Source organism: Podarcis liolepis (assembly GCF_965112155.1).
Source record: "Podarcis liolepis genome assembly, chromosome: 3".
NCBI lineage: Eukaryota > Metazoa > Chordata > Lepidosauria > Squamata > Lacertidae > Podarcis > Podarcis liolepis.
Window position 1 is genome coordinate 120,692,010 of NC_139557.1, and position 20,087 is coordinate 120,712,096.

The window sequence follows — 20,087 nt, forward strand, 5'->3', positions numbered from 1 at the left end:
GGAAATGAAATTGTCAGCGAGGTCGATTCGTTGGACTTTACATTCTTGGCAGGGTTTGAGTCTCAACAAATATCAGGAAGTCTCCCGTGACTGCTGTATCTCTCCTTTTTGAACGTTTGTTAATCTGCTTCTAAACAAAGTGGCAGCCTCCAATTACCTTTTTCTTTTTGAAGACCAGGAAGGTTTTTAACACAGTTCGTTTTATTGGCTCTGAGTGCCCTTGTAAAGCAACTTGCACGGCAGGAGGAGTGAAATCTTGGAAAACTGTGCGATGGGGAAGCAAACACGTTCCTGTGTAGTTTGTTTCAGCATGCTTAAAAATAGAGCAGTGCCTAATAAAAGCTTTGCAACAACATCAGAATTCCTGAAAGTCTCTTGCACTTGTGAGGCAATTATGCCCATTTTGAGAGAAACTTCTGTAGCTTTGGAGTCCACATGTCTGTTCGGCAGTAAGAGCTGTTCGACAGTGGAATTGGTCTCCCTCCAAAGGTGGTGAACTCTCCTTCCTTGAAGGTTTTTAGACAGAAGTTGGATGGCCACCTGTCCAGGATTCTTCAGCTATGATTCCTGGATTTCAAGATGGCTTCGAGGTCCTGTGTGAGTGTCTGGTGGCGGTTGGAGGATGGACGGCAGCTAACGGATTGAGGCTGAATCCTGACAAGACAGAAGTACTGTTCTAGGGGGACAGGGGGCGGGCTGGTGTGGAGGACTCCCTGGTCCTGAATTGGGTCACTGTGCCCCTGAAGGACCAGGTGCACAGCCTGGGAGTCATTTTGGACTCACAGCTGTCCATGGAGGCGCGGGTCATTTCTGTGTTCAGGGCAGCTGTTTATCAGCTCCATCTGGTACGCAGGATAAGACCCTACCTGCCTGCAGACTGTCTTGCCAGAGTGGTGCATGCTCTGGTTATCTCTTGCTTGGACTACTGCAATGCGCTCTACTTGGGGCTACCTTTGAAGGTGACCCAGAAACTGAACTAATCCAGAATGTGGCAGCTAGACTGGTGACTGGGAGCAGCTGTTGAGACCACATAACACCGATCTTGAAAGACCTACACTGGCTCCCAGTACGTTTCCGAGCACAATTCAAAGTGTTGGTGCTGACCTTGAAAGCCCTAAACGGCCTCGGTCCAGTATACTGAAGGAGCGTCTCCATCCCCATCGTTCTGCCCGGACGCTGAGTCCAGCACTGAGGGCGTTCTGGTGGTTCCCTCATTGCGAGAAGCCATGTTACAGGGAACCAGGCAGAGGGCCTTCTCGGTGGTGGTGCCCACCCTGTGGAACACCCTCCCAGCAGTTGTCAAGGCAATAAACAACTATTTTACTTTTAAAAGACAACTGAAGGTGGCCCTGTTTAGGGAAGTTTTTAATGTCTGATGTTGTATTGTATTTTGATATTCTGTTGGAAGCCGCCCAGGGTGGCTGGGAAAGCCCAACCAGATGGGTGGGGTATAAATAATAAATTATTATTATATTATTATTCAGGGGGTTGGCCCAGATGCCCTTTGGGGACCCTCCAACTTTCCAATTTGATGATTCCATCTCTTCCCTCTCCCCCATCTTTGACTACCTTTCTCCTGTGCCTTTAATTCACGGCTGCCCGAAACATTAAAATGGATGAATGGAGCATATTCATAACATAGCAATAATACCTTTTAATTGCTGGGTCGAAAAATTGCTGGGTGAGTTGCCTTTTCATTGCGTGCAATTACTTAGCAGAAGAATGATTAAGCCGAGAGCGAGAAATGACGCCTCTTATTATTTGAAAATTTTGTTTACCCTATCCCAAATACCTAGGGCACACATGCAGATTCCTCTTTCAGTGTTTTTGACTTCCTCGCCCCCACCCTCCTGCGGCAAGGCAAAATTGGAGCACAATTACCTTTTGCCTTTCTGACTCTCCTTACTGCGGAGATCTGGGTGCAAGTATTGTATGTTCCCCGGCAGATGTACCCATGCATAATTAACCAGCTAATTACCGCGGTCTGAAAATTTTATGAAAATTGTAACCCAGACTTTTATTGTAAGGTAGGATTCAGAAGAGAGTGTCTCTGGCTGAACAGATGCCAGTTCTCTTCCGTCTTCTCAAACTCACTCACCTTTTTGTCCTCGCTTGAAGTCGGAGACCTGCTTCTTAATTCATTTATCATACGTTTCTTTGGTGCCTGTGCTGATTATGGGATGTACCGTAGGTCAGGCTATGACCTAGTTGTGGGTCCCACCTCACCTGTTAAAGACCAGTGGTTTAAGTCACGCTGCTGTGGACTCTTCCCACCTTCAAAATTTCCCTATTAACCATTTCAGTCGTACCTTGGATCTCAAACGCATTGGCTCCCGAACAAATTGGCTCCCAAACTATCGAAACCCAGAAGTGAGTGTTCCGGTTTTCGAACAATTTTCAGAAGTCAAACATCCAGCGTGACTTCCTATTGGCTGGAGGACACTTCTGCAGCCAATGGGAAGCCACACCTTGGTTTTCAAACGGTTCTGTTTGAGAACCAAGCTGCAACTGTACTTCAGATAAGTTCAGAGTCACTAGCAACACAATCTTGTGTGTGCCTACTCAGAGTTAAGTCCTGTTGATTTAAATGTGACTTGCTCCCAAGTAAATATCAGTGTTAGAAACTCAGCTATATAAACCAGGTGCCAAATGGCTCCTTAAACCAGGGTTATGGTTACCAAAATGGAATGCCTGGTTTTTTTTTAACTTTGAGTCAATCTTTATTGAGTTAAAGTGAATACATCCATACAGTATTTGCCATTACAAGCCTACAACATAAGAAAGAAAAGAAAAACATGAAATAAGGACAAGTGTATAAAAATCAAGGAAAAAAGAAGAGAAAAAACATACGTAATTATGAAATTCCTCAACATTAAGTATGTTTTTAATGCAACGATTATTCACACAATTAGAAATAAAAAGTGCTGCAAACATTTACAAAGACTTCCAAGTATTCTCACTGCACTTTATCTGTTATATACGTTATACCTGTTTCTTGTGATTTTTCATTATACCTCAGTTATGAATTTCAAGGATCAGTCTAATTCTGCCAGGAGATTTCTGTATACACCATAATTCTTTAAGTATTCTTTATATATTCTCCATTCCTTATAGACTCTCTGTTTTGTCTGGCCTCTAACTCTTCCTGTCATCTTTGCCTAGATGCCATTTTGAGGGCAGACGGCTCGAAATTCGTATTTTAAAAATATTACTTTTGGGTTCCTGAAATTTCTTCTGATTGTGCAGATAAAATATCCCGGAGAGAATTCTACAGGATGTGTTTGCTAGTATGTGAAAACAGTCCAGATCCAAGGATCCCCAGGCAGGTACCTCCAAGTGATGGAGACGTCAGGCGCCAATCTTGGCTCCCAGGCATCTTCAGTTGGTTGCAAGTGGCCAGTAGCCAGGTGCAAAATGCGCCTGGCCAAATTCGAATGCTGGTATTAAATATAGATTGGGTTGAAGCTTAAGAGAAGCTGATGGACTCACATCTGTCCAACCAGAATGGCCATTGGCTAAGGATGATGGGAACAGTAGTTGAGAGGAAGAGAAGAAGGAAGAGTTTGGATTTGATATCCCGCTTTATCACTACCCTAAGGAGTCAGTTAGACGCGGGTGGCGCTGTGGGTTAAACCACAGAGCCTAGGACTTGCTGATCAGAAGGTCGGTGGTTTGAATCCCTGCGACAGGGTGAGCTCCCGTTGCTTGGTCCCTGCTCCTGCCAACCCAGCAGTTCGAAAGCATGTCAAAGTGCAAGTAGATAAATAGGTACCACTCCGGCGGGAAGGTAAACAGCGTTTCCGTGCACTGCTCTGGTTCGTCAGAAGCAGCTTATTCATGCTGGCCACATGACCTGGAAGCTGTACGCCAGCTCCCTCAGCCAATAAAGCGAGATGAGCGCCACAACCCCAGAGTCAACCACAACTGGACCTAATGGTCAGGGGTCCCTTTACCTTTACCTTTAAGGAGTCTCAAAGCGTCGAACAATCTCCTTTCCCTTCCTCCCCCACAACAAACACTCTCTGATGTGAGTGAGGCTGAGAGACTTCAGAGAGGTGTGACTGGCCCAAGGTCACCCAGCAGCTGCATGTGGAGGAGCGGGGAAGCGAACGCGGTTCACCAGATTACGAGTCCACCGCTCTTAACCACTACACCACACTGGCTCTCAAAAGGGCAACGCAAAAGGGATTGCTCTGCAAGTCTCTGAAACTTCGGGAGCGATCCTTCCAGCCACATTTGTTGACTTTGGGCCCAATCCAAGGGGAACATCTTCAAGCTGCGTGGATGAGGGGAATCGCTGTGAGAATAAGAGCGCTGTTCTCGCACAGCTTCCCTTCACCCAAATGCGGCTTAGGCTGCAGAAATTTCCACCGGATTGTGCCCCTGGTTGGTGCTTTCTGCAGCTTCTTCCATGCGGGGCTTTCTGTAGTCTCTCCTTTCCCCTCCAGCCGCCATGGAGTCAGTTCAATTTTCACTCAGCAAAGGCACTTGGAAAACAGCATGTGTTGGTGGGAGAAATGGATTGGAGATGTGGTTGTCTCGTGTTACTTGATTTCCCTAACCGGAAATCTGCTGCTTTCGAATCTCTCTCTTTTTGGAATGCCAACTGGCATCCGTTTGCTCGAAGCAGCGGGCTTGAATTCCAGAAATCAAGAATAAATAATAATAAACCTCTGCGGGGGAACTGCATCTTCAAGCATTGGCTGCCAGGCCAAATTTGACCCAAATGTTCAGTCTCTGTGGTTTTCAGTCTTGGGAATCCTGAGGCTGGCTGAAGAGTATATGTTTCATGGGAAGATTGGACATCTAGGGAGGGCTTGCAGGATGAGGCCAGGGGCCCATCTAGTCCAGTATCCTCTTCTCACAGCGGCCAACTGGATTCCTGTGGGGAACCCACGAACAGGATCCGTGCATGAGAGCCTTCTCCTTTCCTGCGGTTTCCAGCAGCTGGTATTCAGAAGGATTATTGCCTGCAGATGTCGAGGTCGGGCACAGCCATCGGATAGCCTTCTCTTCCAGGAATTTGTGCAGTCGTCTTTAGGTTGGTAGCCAGCCTGGCAGACTGACCAGACAAAATGCAATCCACCCACCATTTGTGATGAGTGTTCTAAATTTTGCACCTGGTTTTCGACCACTTGTGACCAAGTGAAGATGCCTGGGCGGCGCTGGGATGGCGCCTGACACCCCCACCATCTGGGGATCATTGGATCTTGACTGTTTTCACGCACTATTGCCCCATCCTGTAGAATTCTATCAGCTAGACTGGTGATTGGGAGCGGCCACAGAGACCACATAACACCGGTCTTGAAAGACCTACATTGGTTCCCAGTATGTTTCTGAGCACAATTCAAAGTGTTGGTGCTGACCTTTAAAGCCGTAAACGGCCTCGGTCCAGTATATCTGAAGGAGTGTCTCCACCCCCATCGTTCTACCTGGACACTGAGGTCCAGCTCCGAGGGCCTTCTGGCGGTTCCCTCACTGCGAGAAACAAAGCTACAGGGAACCAGGCAGAGGGCCTTCTCGGTGGTGGCACCTGCCCTGTGGAACGCCCTCCCATCGGATGTCAAAGAGAAAAACAACTACCAGACTTTTAGAAGACATCTGAAGGCAGCCCTTTTCAGGGAATTTTTTAATGTGTGACATTTTAATGTATTTTTAATCTTTGTTGGAAGCCGCCCAGAGTGGCTGGAGAAACCCAGCCAGATGGGCGGGGTACAAATAATAAATTGTTGTTGTTGTTGTTGTTGTTGTTGTTGTTGTTGTTGTTGTATTTTACCTGCACAACCGGAATGGATTTCAGGAACCAAATTGCTTTTTCTGTGCAGCCTGAGCAGGAGCGGTGAACATCATCATAGTTCATTGTTGTCATTTCCCTTCCCTTAAACCCACCGCACTGCCCTGCTCACAGTTGTGAAGAATATTCCTACGTTATGAATGGTCTGCGTCACTGACTTTTCTTCTTAACCTTGCTCAAGGTTGTCATCTGAACCAGCCAAACGTTTAACTCATAATCACAGTCAGTCCGTCATTGAAAAAGAAGACTTTTTGCTCCCAGATGGTAACTAGACATTCTGTTTTCGCGACCGCATCCTTGGTTTAAGGAGCCATTTTGCGCCTGGCTTATATATGTGAGTTTCTAACACTGGGATGGTTGTTCAGCATGACATACTTTATAGTGGACCTTTCAGTTTGTGCATGGCAGCAGTCAGGCTAAACTGGCAGAGGGTGTCTGGACCTTAGGAGGTAATCCTGAAAGCTTAGTACAAAGAAATTTTGACTAATCGCAGGGGCTCTCCAGCCAACAAACTGATGAAGGCTTCTCCAAGGGGGGAAAGTTCGACAGCATCCGTTCTAGTTTCACAGTTGCAGTCTTCTCATTTTCTGTGCTTCTGTACTTTGTTTAATTTCAATAGTAATTGCATATAATATTCTAACAGTACAAGGTACACTGTTGGGCATTGCCACCAACCCTGCTGGTACTTGCCACAAGTGGAGAGGTGAGGATGGAGTTGGAGGGAATTTCTTGCCCTGCGAAAGGCAGGCCACCCCAGACTGCAGGATGCCAGTTTGAAATACCATCATATCTCATGTTGCATCTGCTTCAGGTTGCGTGTTTTCATCTTGTATCCTGCGGCAACCTGGAAATACCGGAATGGGTTACTTCCGGGTTTCACCACATGCACAGAAGCACTAAATCGCACCGCACACCTGCGCAGACACGGCGCTTCGAGTTGCGGGCGTTTCACGTTACAGACAGGCCTCCGGAACGGATTCTGTCCGTAACACAAGGCACCACTGTAAGCTGTGTTGACCAGATTGCTGGGGAGCAACAACATCTGTCTGTAGGCAGCCAGCGTAGCAGCCTGTCAGTATAGTTTTTGCTTATTCATAAACGGGTTTGGAGGGTGTCCATATCCCCATCCCCAGCAAACTTAGCCTTTTGCCCTGTGCTTGAAGACATCTGCATCAGAAAAATCTGTTGGGTTTTTGCATGCCGCTACGCTGACATTGGGGTATGCGGGTGGTGCTGTGGGTTAAACCACAGAGCCTAGGATTTGCTGATCAGAAGGTCGGCGGTTTGAATCCCCGCCACGGGGTGAGCTCCCATTGCTCGGTCCCTGCTCCTGCCAACCTAGCAGTTCGAAAGCACGTCAAAGTACAAGTGGATAAATAGGTACTGCTCCGGCGGGAAGGGAAACGGTGTTTCCGTGTGCTGCTCTGGTTCGCCAGAAGCGGCTTAGTCATGTTGGCCACATGACCTGGAAGCTGTACGTCGGCTCCCTTGGCCAATAAAGCGAGATGAGCACCGCAACCCCAGAGTCGGCCACGACTGGACCTAATGGTCAGGGGTCCCTTTACCTTTACCCTGACATTAGGAGCTGGAACTCACCATTGTGGGAAATTGCACCTCTCTCAAAATTAAAAATGGTTCTCAGGTAATGAACGGCACTGTGGCTTATGTGAGAGGCATTTTGAAATGCATGTTAAGGACTCATCCTGAAATGAAATAGCTAAATCCAAATGTTTTTTGAATGGCCATATAGTTATGGAAGATCAAAGGTACTGAAGAAGTATACCTCACTTACTAGATGTGTAGGGACTTGGGGGAAAACCTTAGTTTTCTGCATTCTCATCCCAAACCGACAACCTCCTATGTAGGTTCTTCTGACCTTGCTGTATCCTTTGAATGGAAAGGGGCCTTCATTTCCTGGCTGGACTGATGTCTAGGCTTCACCTGTAGCGAATATTTCCCAAGGTGGTGATGGGAATTTGACACCCGTGGCTTTTTCCAAGCACAGCAAGCTGATAATTATCTTGGGATGGAATTTTCTTTCAGTTTCGGTGAAGCGAAAGAATAGCTCCTTTTAGCACCCGTGGTAGCCCCCTCCTCTCCCCCAACCCTTTCCCCTTCCTGTGATATTCCTTATCTACAAATGGCTTTTCTCATGGCCAGGTTACCTTTTAAAGGAACCCAAACCCCTTTCTATCAATGCCAATGCTGTGCTCCGTAAGGCAGAGTGGGAGTGGGGTTAGTTCTGGGAATCCAATTTCCTTTTGGGAGCCCGCCTCAAGAGGGACCCAAATTCATGAGGACCAGCATCATGCTTCGTAGGTGCTTCGGCGTTTGGAAATATTGGGATTCGCCCCCCCCCCCCTTTGCAGTAGAACAGTGTATAGCATGTTCCTCACCTCCTGCATTTGAAAGCTTACAGCCCAGCGACTTAAAAATCCCAATTAGTGACAGATTGGAGGTGGGAGGGAAGGCAGTGGTAGATTAACCGCCATAGCAGGTGTGCGCTTCAAAGGGACACTCAGAAGTGGAAATAAAACCTATTTGCATTTCCCGGAGAAAACCTAGGGAAAGCGTTATCCTGGGTGCATAGCCTGGTATTTCAGAAATGTCTCGCCATATTTTCCATCTGCCTCCACACCCTACTGGCCCGTAGACTGGCTATGCCCCCGAGGCCTTGTCATCCTGAATTTGTCGTCTTGGTGTTTACCTTCAGCGCGGCAGGGAAAGGAAGGGGCACGGACCCACTGGAAAGCTGAAACTGTCGCAGCGGCCTTGGTTTGGTGGGAGAGAGGATTAGGAGACCCTGCTCTGTGGGCGCGATGGGCAAGTGTTGGGGACAGTGATGGAATCCATCCATTTGCTTATTCGATTCCATTTGTAAATTGCTTCCCATAAAATACCTTGAAGGGAGCTCGCAGAATTGATTTACTGCTTTTATGTGTTGGCACCTGTCTGTCTTAAAAAGCAGAGACATCACCTTGCTGACAAAGGTCCATATAGTTCAAGCTATGGTTTTCCCAGTAGTGATGTATGGAAGTGAGAGCTGGACCATAAAGAAGGCTGATGGCCGAAGAATCGATGCTTTTGAATTCTGGTGCTGGAGGAGACTCTTGAGAGTCCCATGGACTGCAAGAAGATCAAACCTATCCGTTCTTAAGGAAATCAGCCCTGAGTGCTCACTGGAAGGACAGATCCTGAAGCTGAGGCTCCAAGACTTTGGCCACCTCAGGAGAAGAGAAGACTCCCTGGAAAAGACCCTGATGTTGGGAAAGATGGAGGGCACAAGGAGAAGGGGACGACAGAGGATGAGATGGTGGGACAGTGTTCTCGAAGCTACCAGCATGAGTCTGACCAAACTGCGGGAGGCAGTGGAAGACAGGAGTGCCTGGCGTTCTCTGGTCCAGGGGGTCATGAAGAGTCGGTCACGACTAAACGACTAAACAACAACCTGTCTGTCTCTTGGGAGACAGTGGAGGAGTATACCTTTTTGGGGTGTGAAGTCAAACCGTTGGGAGAGTTGATGGTTGGGCCGGTGACCTGTTTGGGAATCGCGAAAGGAGAAATATTCAATATTTATTTCATTGCATCTTGCCTTTCCCCGCAGAGAACTTCAGGTGGTTCATGTCCAGGTGGTTCATGTGATTCTTCGATGTTTCCACTCCCATTTTATCATTACAACAAACCTGCGTCTTGATTCTTGTTGTTGTTTAGTCGTTTAGTCATGTCCGACTCTTGTCCGACTCCTGTCTTCCACTGCCTCCTGCAGTTTGTTCAAACTCATGCTGTTAGCTTCGAGAACACTGTCCCACCATCTCGTCCTCTGTCATCCCTTCTCCTTGTGCCCTCCATCTTTCCCAACATCAGGGTCTTTTCCAGGGAGTCTTCTCTTCTCATGAGGTGGCCAAAGTCTTGGAGCCTCAGACCAAAAGGGTGTGATGGACCTAGGGCAGGGGTGCCCAAACGTTTTTCAAAGAGGGCCAGATTTGATGAAGTGAGTATGAGTTAGGGCCGGCCAAAGTTGTTGACATTTTTTTAGGGTTGAAGTTGTTGAGCTTTTGGGGGGATTTTACCCCAGGAAATAAACTGCCACAGAGGCTGGATTACACCGACCAGCGGGCCGGATTTGGCCCCCGGAGCAGGCTTTGGACATGCCTGACCTAGGGTCACTCGTGGCGTTTGTAGCCTGGCGGGGATTTGAACTTTGGTTTTTCCAGCCCTGGCCTAACCACTGCCCCATGTCAGATCTGATCAAATCCACTCCTGTCATTTCCGACGAGATTCAGCTCAGTCCGTTCCCATGCTGCTCTGTTGATACGGCAGAACAGTATTTATTTAGGGAGAGAGAGGCGGGGATGGGGGTCTCCAGTTGTTCAGCCTGGGTGCGTTTGACATCACCTCCCTAGACCATATCAAGACAGCAAGGTCTTCAAACAACGGGAATGGAGGCACCTGCTCTGGCTTCTTGTGCAAAGACGTAGACTGGAGTTGGGCACAATCTTCTGCAACAGCCTTCTCTCTAATCCAGCGGTTCTCAACCTGTGGGTCCCCAGATGTTGTTGGACTACAACTCCCATCATCCCTGAGCTCTGGCCTTGCTATCTAGGGGTGATGGGAGTTGTAGTTCCACAACACCTGGGGACCCACAGGTTGAGAAAGGCTGCTCTAATCTGTCTTCCGACAAGCCCTCCATATATCTTGGACTATGACCCCGGTCCCTGTGCTTGCTGAGGCTTGATGGGAATTGTAGTCCCAAACATACCCACCATGTTGTTCTTCTTCATTGCACCTGCTGTTATGCTACGGCCCACCTGGAGGCTCATAAAAGCCAGAGACTCCCTTGGAAATGTTGGGAGGTCTTCCTTTTGGGGGCCAATATTGAGCTTTTAAGTGTGATTTTGTTTTTAGCGTGGTTTCGTTAAACCAACCTTCATCCATGGGAATGGAGCCTCGGGCAGGAGCAGCTGGAAATTCATAGAAAATATGAATATGAATGTTAATAATAACAATAAAATTTTATTTATATCCCCAGCCGAAGCCGGGCTCAGAGCAGCTAACAACAGTAAAATAATACAGCATTCTAAAAGCAATTCATTAAAAAATCAGTTCAAATCAAATTGATGGCAACCATTGGGTTAGAGTTCTGTGAAGAATTACCAAAGGAGGGGGTCAGGCTGTGCCTTGGCCAAAGGCCTGATGGAACAGCTCTGTCTTGCAGGCCCTGCGGAAAGATGTCAAGTCCCGCAGGGCCCTAGTCTCTTGTGACAGAGCGTTCCACCAGATTGGGGCCACAGCTGAAAAAGCCCTGCCTCTGGTTGAGGCCAGCCTAACCTCTCTGTGGCCCGGGACCTCCAAGATGTTTTTGTTTGAAGACCATAAGGTCCTCCATGGGACATACCAGGAGAGGCGGTCCCGTAGGTACAAGGGTCCTAGGTCGTATAGGGCTTTAAAGGTTAAAACCAGCACCTTGAACCTGACCCTGTACTCTGCTGGAAGCCAGTGCAGCTGGTATAGCACTGGGTGAATGTGATCTCACAGCGAGGACCCCGTAAGGAGTCTCGCCGTGGCATTCTGCACCCGCTGGAGTTTCTGGGTCAGTCTCAAGGGCATAAATTGCATGCCTTTTTCGTGGCGGATGTAGAATCACAGAACTGTAGAGTCCAACCCCCTGCAATACAGGTACCACCATGTTGCAGTTGTTCTGCAAGAGTCTTATCCAGAAACGCTTAAATTTTCAAGAGTCTCGGTGTGTGTATGGACTTAGGCTTCCTTTATGCTCGTGTGTCACTGGTGGGGCAGAGGCCTCCTTTGCTGCCTTCTCGCTTGCCTGGAGCCAATATCTGACTAAACAGCTGTGTGGCAGCCCTTTGCCTCTCTTCCTGCCCTCTGTGCCAGCCTCTGGGGCTCGTTTGCCAGCTGCAAATCGCTCCGCAAGTCCTTTCCTGGTGGCGTCTCTGTAAAACTGGGGGAACCATGCTGGAACGACCCAGCAGCTTCTGTGGCCAAGTGCGAAGCTGGAGATGAACCCACGTGCAGCTGCGACAGTGTGGGTGAGCAGTCAGAGTGAGGCCCTTAGTTTGTGCCAGTGGGTGGGGGCCAAACAGGATCCAAGAGGCTAAAAATCTGTATGGAAAGATTGATTTTAAAACTCATCAGTAGGAGGAGCAGTGAACGAACGCCGGCATATCAAAGACGTTTTCGTCCGATTTGATTCACTATATTTCTGTTTGATTTGCAATGTTTTCCTTCAAATGAATCGCAAAGCGGCTTACAAAAGATAAATAGCAGTACCGTCCCAGAACATCACAAATGCAGCGTAAATTACACTGAATAGATAGCAAATCATCTGTGAAACATTTACAAGTCATCATTAAAACAATTGCGGCCTATGAAACTCTGTTAACAAAACAAAATAAGCCATGCCGCAGAATTATAACAAAAGTCACACAGGAGTCACTGCAGCCTTCTTGATCTGTAAAACAGATATAATAATAATAGCTTCAGAGAGAAATCAAACTTATAGATAGATGTATCTTTAACTTGAGGAAGGGAGGAGCACAGTGAACGGTATATACAAACAATGCTTTTTATTATTTTTATGAAAACGAAAAATAGGATAGGAATATACAACTTTTGAACTGCACTGAAGGGCACCGTTGACTGTTGCGATTAATAATTACGATGTGTGTTGTAGGTTATAACGCAACTAAATAATGGCAGCGCAAAACTAGCCGTTTCTTTTAACCTGACTTTCAAGCATCTGGGTGAATTGGGAAGCTCAGCAGAAATATTCCAGCTGCACCACGAAACACCTCTGATTTTAAGGCAGACTTTTGACGTTCTCTTTCCTTTCCCTCTTTTTTTTTTGTTTCTAATAGAAATAGACCTGCATACGAAATGTGTAGTGGATGTGGACGAAAACAAAGTTATCCTTCATCCTGTGAACACGAACCTTTCGAAAGGGGATGCCAGGTAAGTCTTCATTTTCCTCAGGAAGGAGAAACGAGAGTGTGATGGTGCTGGTTTAATTGGTTCGCTGCTGATGCGATTTCTTTTCTTGTGTATTTGTGTGCATAGCTGTCAACCGTCCCTTATTTGGCGGGAAACTCCCTTATCCCAGCACCATGTCCCGCTGCTGTCCCTTATTGATGATATCCCTTAAATTTCCCGGGTTTCAAAGGAAGCAGCTCCTCTCCCTCCCTCCCTGCCGGCCAGGGAGGAGGGAGGCTCCAACTGTGTTGCTTGGCTGCCCGGCCCGCCCCCCTCCGGCCTCCTCTCACCAGCCTTGGCCCCCGGGAGCCCCTCCCCACCAGGACTGGCGGGAGCCTCGGGCCCTTCTGCCACCATCCTCCTCCTGAGCGTCTCTGCCTGGGGCCTCCCCTCTGCCCTATGCCGCCGCGCTCGCTAGGACGTACTGCGGCTGCGCTGCCGAAGGACCCGGATGAGATGGGCAGCTTGGCACGGCCTATGAATTGCTGAGGGGCCTTGAGAGGAGAGCGAGCGCAACCATAGAGAAAGCAGTTCAGAGAGAGGAGGAGGAGGAGGCGGAGGCGCGGGCAGGTGTTCCAAGGGCTACAAGGGAAGGACCGCAAGCACTTCTCCCATAGATTTGGAGTGGTAGACTAGCATAGATGGTCTGATCTGTGGGTTTACTTTGGGCACTATTCCCCCCCCCTTCCTCCCACCCCACCTGATGGAACTGAGAGCTGCAGATGGAGCACGAGAGAAAAGATACAGAACTGCAGCAGCATCTTCGTAGCTTGGACTTCGTTTTGCGCGAAAAGTGGTTGCTGCTTGTAGTTATTTAATTGCAGTGTTTCATCGGCTGGTGTCTTGAGCAGCAACCTCTGGAAACGAAGGGCTAAAAACCGGCGCTGCTCTCCAAAATTACCTGGTCCCTTTTAACTTCGTATTTCAGCTGGTTGACTAAAATCCCTTATTTTGGCTGCTGATCCCTTATTTTGAAGGCTGCTGGTCCCTTATTTTCAAATCTGTAAGTTGACAGCTATGTTTGTGTGTGGCAGATACAGGAGACTGGTTTTTTTTTGGGGGGGGGTTGCCGGTTGGCACGGGGAGCCGTTCAGTCTGACTTGGCTGCTTCCAGCCTAGCAACCCTCCAAACACGTATTTTCGTCATGCTTCGCTACGTTTCTGAAAACGTGGTTGAAATATATTGCTGTTGTAAAAATGGCTGCTCCTCCCTCACTCATATTTCCAACCGCAGTGTGGGGAGTTGCTCAAAACTTGTCTGGTTTCGTCTTCTTTTCCCTCCACCCCTCCTTCCCAGGGCATAAAATATGACTGTTTTCAATGTGACAGCCAGATTTGGAGCAGGCTCAAATGTCATCTTGTTAGAAGGGAATGTATTTAGACGTTGAAGCAAATTTGCTCTCCTGGCTAGTGGGGGAAGGCAGGGAAATTAATAGGTCCTGATTGGAAGGGGACGGGTGTCGCTTCTGGATGTGGGGTAGAGAGGGTTGCTAAATGTTGAGAGCCTTTCTGTGAGAAGGAAAATCAGCTCAGCTTTGCCCCAGCTGGCGCCTTGGTCATGTTTTGGACTACATCTCCCATGGGGCTGATGGGAGTCGTAGTCAAAAACATCTGGAAGGTGCCAGCTCTAGTCAGGCTGCTGCTGTTGGACCATGACTCCCATCAGGTGGTCAGGGATGAGATTCGGCCTGCTATTTTGTTTTATTCATTTGATTGACGCATTTCTCCCTCTGCCCTTCAGCCATAAAAGCCCCTTAGAGCAGCTTGCAACGATCAATAATAAGACAGACATGTGTCTCAGAGACATGGGCTCTGGAGGGTTCTGCGCTGTAGCCCACCAAGGCCTTGATTCAATAAGCTCCCTCTGCAATACGTCGAAGAGCTTGTATTAGTTTCCCTTAATCTCTGACCTCGTATTGACCAGTCCCCCAGAAAACATCCATATCCCTTTCTCTCGGGAGAATATCTATTAGACACATGTCTGTGTGCACTTCTTGCAAATGGCAGATTTCCCTTGCAGCCTGGGGAGGAGATCCTTTCTCAGTCTTGGCCGAAGAAGATCCCCGAGGCTGCAATTTTATACCCACTTACCTGGGAGTAAGCCCCATTGAAGTCACTGGGCCCTGCTTCTGAGTAGATGGGTATAGGATTTCACTGTGCATCTGAATTCATGGAATCGTAGAATTATAGACTCGGAAGGGTAATCGCATCCGGCCCCCTAGAATGCAGGAATTTGCTTCTACTAGTTATGGATGGTTGTGAACCGGTTCCTATCCACAAAATCACACATGCAATGCAAACTCCAGCCCTGAGATGCTGCTTTGTGGAGTGATAAATCCCAGAGAGCAGGTGAAATTCCAGATTCTGGTGTGGCTATGTCTGAGCTGTACTGCCATATTACTAATGCTGTTTCAGCTCGCCTTAAGTAGCTGTTTGGTTAGCTGAAGGCATGTATGACGTGTATCTCTAGTAGCAGAGATGAAAAGCAGGGTTATAATCAAGCTTACTCAAATGGTGCGATTCTGCAGAAGTACAGGATTCCGCTTACGGAAAATATTTGCTAACAAAATGAGTTTCAATAGGGACCAGTGTCAGGTTCTGCGGTTAGGCAGGAAGAACCAAATGCACAAATATAAATTGGGGGTCACCTGGCTTACTAGCAGTACATGTGGAAAGGATCTAGGAGTCTTGGTGGACCACAAGCTCAACAGTGTGGTGCAGCAGCAAAAAAAGCTAACGCTATTCTAGGCTGCATCAACAGAAGTCCAGTGTCCAGATCAAGGGAAGTGATAGTACCACTCTGTCCTGCCTTGGTCAGACCACACCTGGTGTCCAGTTCTGGCACCACAGTTTAAGAAGGATGTTGACAAGCTGGAACGTGCAACCAAGATGATCAAGGGTCTGGAAACCAAGCCTTATGAGGAATGGTCGAAGGAGCTGGGTGTGTTATCCTGTGAAAGAGGAGACTGAGAGGAGATATGAGAGCCATCTTCAAATATCTCAAGGGCTGTCACATGGAAGACGGAGCAAGCTTGCTTCCTCCTGCTCCATCTTGGAAGTTCATAGTTATAAAAACAGCTATAGTTGGAACATGGCCATCTTTCAGCATGAGAAGATCTGAGTAAACAACCAGGGTTAGGAGCCCCTAGAATGGCTCCTGAGGCAGGATCCATTGTTTGTGGCAGGCTACATGGGCTGGGGGCCAAAGCCCCTTCGCGTTGCAAAACTTTGAGCTCCCCAACATTATCAAGAGGCCATCAAATATTCTGGCAGCGTTGGTGTCTTTTGCTCTTCTCGTTCCGCTCATATCAGCTGCCAACATCTATTCTGTTCCTTGCCGACAAGGGTGTCCAGATTCTACTGGGAAGGTGACCCAGAAACTACAACTAATCCAGAATGCGGCAGCTAGACTGGTGACTGGGAGCGGCCGCCAAGACCACATAACACCGGTCTTGAAAGACCTACATTGGCTCCCAGTACGTTTCTGAGCACAATTCAAAGCTGACCTTTAAAGTCCTAAATGGCCTTGGTCCAGTATACCTGAAGGAGCGTCTCCACCCCCATCGTCCAGTCCGGATGCTGAGGTCTAGCACTGAGGGCCTTCTGGCGGTTCCTTCGCTGCGAGAAGCCAAGTTACAGGGAACCAGGCAGAGGGCCTTCTCGGTAGTGACACCTGCCCTGTGGAGTGCCCTCCCACCAGATGTCAAAGAGAACAACAATTACCCGACTTTTAGAAGACATCTGAAGGCAGCCCTGTTCAGGGAAGCTTTTAATCTTTAAAAGGTTATTGTATTTTGATATTCTGTTGGAAGCCACCCAGAGTGGCTGGGGAAACCCAGCCAGATGGGTGGGGTATAAATAAATCATTATTATTATTATTATTATTATTATTATTATTATTATTATTATTGGAAGGAGAGAAGGAGTGAGGTAGAAATCTGGAGGGGGTGTGGGCAGGTACCGCCCTTCCATGTGGTCCCTAGAAGCAATTTGCAGGCAGGATCGGGACTTCTGTGGACTTGAACTTGGAGCTTCTCGATTTCATTGACTCAGCTCCTCATTACTGGATTGGAAATTGATGGGAAGTCCATGCTTCCCTGCAGCAAAGACGGTGGAAACCAGCACAGACTAAACACCATTTGGCTTCTGCCTGGCTGGTAGAAAACCACAAGAACGAGGCTGTCAAACATGGGAACCTCGGGGAGCAGGAGGGGAACGTGCAATTAGGATTCATGGCTTTGGGGTGGGTGGCCGGCCAGCCGAGCGATTTTTGCGCTGCAACTTTCACTTCCGTGAACTAAGCCCACTCCCTTCGGCACGGGGCAAAGTTCACACTCCCCTATCAGGGTCACAAGGTAGGTTTGTGTGCTTTGAAGGCTGGCACCCGTCCCGGCGTCTGAGCAAGCAGCCCAAATAGCTCCAGCGCGGATCTGAGAAACCACAGGGGATGTTGTTGCTATTGTGGCGGAGGCTTGCAATGCAAGGAGGAGAGGGATTCTTTCCCATCAGGACGCCGGGTCCTGGGGTCACATTGCCACCTCGGGTTTTTAAAAAACAGTGATGGCGGTTAGAAAGTTCTGGGCTGCGCATTCCTCTCTTTTTCCAGATCTCGGGGAAATGCAGTGCTGAGTCAAGGTCGGTCCTGCGTAAGATCGGATCCTCCTTTTTTTTTGGAGCCTGATAGTGCACGGGCTGGGTGTCTTTCAAAGGCTCTGTCATAGCTGACTGCCTTTGTTAGGAGGAGCACTTAAATCACAGATAGCCCCTTGGGCAAGGCTATAATAGCATGTAATTGATAAAGCATCAGAATCAATTGCGGACTGGCCTGTCGCAGGCTTGGACCGCCTGCAAAATGAGCTGCGGTTTGGTTGCATCAGTTACAACCAGCCTGCAACCTTCCTTGAACATGTGATATGTGATATGTTGTGAGCTGTTGTAAACACAATCTGCCGTTTTCCCCCTTATGGGGTATCCAAGAGCCCATATAGAGTCCTTACGTAGGTTCCCTATTGGTATTAGAAAATAACAGAGGCCAACCAGAGAATATTGAGAAGCAAAGCAGCTAGTAAGCCTGATCTTTATTGATCTGTTGCAACAGAGTGCTCTCCTCACACGCAGGAAAGGAGGAGGAACCCAGAACCAAGGTGTGCCTGCCCTTATACAGTGGTACCTCGGGATGCGAATGGGATCCTTTCCGGAGCCCCGTTCGCATCCTGAAGCGAACGTAACAAGCAACAGCGCGTCTGCACATGCGCGGTCGCGTTTTGCCGCTTCCACATATGCGCGTGACGTCATTTTGAGTGCGCATGCATGAGTGGCGAAACCCGGAAGTAACGTGCTCCATTCCTTCCGGGTTGCCGCGGAGCGCAACTCGAACGCGTTCAACCCGAAGCACATTCAACCTGAGGTATGACTGTATAGACATTTAAAATTCCCTGCCCTGGAGCTCAAGACCACCCCTCCATACATCATACATAGATCACAGCAGGGGTGTAACCCAAGACCACCCCCCACAAACATCATACCTACATCACAGAAAAGGTGGTCTACAACAGAAACTTGAATGTTGTTCTTTTTCCTGTCTGCCAGGTTTTCTGATAATGCCTTATCTCATAGCCTTTCCTGGTAGTCTGTCACCCTTTGAAATGGTGATTACTAAGTTCCTGTAACAAGGAAGGTTTTTTTCACCTCCTCCCTCCTTGCAGAGAAACATTTGGTCAGCTTGGGAGTCAAAATGATTTCAGGACTGTATTTCTGTGCTGCTTCAGACATGTGGTTTACATGTTTGCTTGGTTTGTTTATGAACATTTATTATATATCTAAGACCTTAAAATTCTTATCACAGAGCAAAAGAGACATGCTATGTTGAGGCCTTGAAGGCCAGATTACTGCTGTTCTCCTCCTCACCCCCAACTTCCAACAAAACTCTGGGGGAAGAGCATGCGAACCAAGTCTGCATGTTTAATTCTTAATTCCATTTACAGTCGTACCTTGGTTGCCGAACGCCTTGGAACTTGCATGTTTCAGCTCCTGAACGATCAAAAACCAGAAGTGAGCGTACTGGTTTCTGAACGATTTTCGGAAACTGAACATCTGGCGTGGCTTCCAATTGGCTGCAGGACACTCCTGCAGTCAACCAGAAGCCGCGTATTGGTTTTCAAACAGTTCCAGATGTTGAATGGACTCCCGGAACGCATTCTGTTTAAGAACCATGGTAAGGTAAAGGGACCCCTGGCCATTAGGTCCAGTCGTGACCGACTCTGGGGTTGCGGTGCTCATCTCGCTTTATTGGCCGAGGGAGCTGGCGTACAGCTTCCGGGTCATGTGGCCAGCAGGACTAAGCTGCTTCTGGCGAGCCAGAGCAGCGCACGGAAACGTCGTTTACCTTCCCGCCGGAGCTGTACCTATTTATCTACTTGCTCTTTGACGTGCTTTTGAACTGCTAGGTTGGCAGGAGCAAGGACCGAGCAACGGGAGCTCACCCCATCATGGGGATTCGAACCGCCGACCTTCTGATCAGCAAGTCCTAGGCTCTGTGGTTTAACCCACAGCGCCACCCGCACCCCCCAAGAACCAGGGTACAACTCTGTTAAATTTGTACACCGCCCTGTACCCGTATATCTCAGGGCAGTTCACAACATAAAATCACAGTATAAAATGCACAATAAAATACCAAAACGAAGACAACCCAATAATCTCCCCTTCCACAACACATCTTAAAATGGCATTGATTCTGTGCTGTTGGACAGAGCTAGGAGATCTGGAAATACAGCTTCTCCCTAGCCATGATTTCATGCCATTTCAAAACTTAAAAAAGAACCCCAAACATTATGGTGATGAATTGCAACTTTTGACTCGTTGAGCAGTAATGCATATTATTATTATAAGTGTTGGCAATGCATAGGGCATTGGGTTGATGCAGAGGTCATTGTGTACGGTGGAAACATCTGTTCAGAAGGCAGAGCTGGGGAAAGAAGCGTTGCATGTGAAACCATGCTCGGAAAAAGCCCCCCGGTGGCGCGCTTCAATAAATCAGGGCTCTTTCCTCACCTGGAAAAACGAATTTTGCTCTCGGCACCTTACCCTGGAGCAAAGCGCTTGCATCTGCGGTGGGGAGCGTGTCAGTCATCACATGCCTGGAACGCTTCTGTGGGAGGAGAGTTTGAAAAATGTGAGACGGAACCGGGAGTTTCTGTTCCTGTTTTTAAAGAAATGATTTTGACCGTTGCTCCCCTCCCCTCTTGAGTGGTGAAGCTATGCCTCTCCCAGTATTGGAGGATGGAGTTGGAGGATGGATGGCGGCTAA

General features: G+C 48.2%; 1 protein-coding gene across 1 annotated transcript in view; it reads left to right on the forward strand.

The window, feature by feature from the left end:
* KIF13B (kinesin family member 13B) overlaps positions 1 to 20,087 on the forward strand; it is a 199,630-nt gene that overhangs the window by 11,763 nt on the left and 167,780 nt on the right. Inside the window, 1 exon segment of the mRNA XM_083494982.1 lies at positions 12,670 to 12,763. Within this exon segment, the coding sequence (XP_083351108.1) occupies positions 12,670 to 12,763 (94 nt within the window).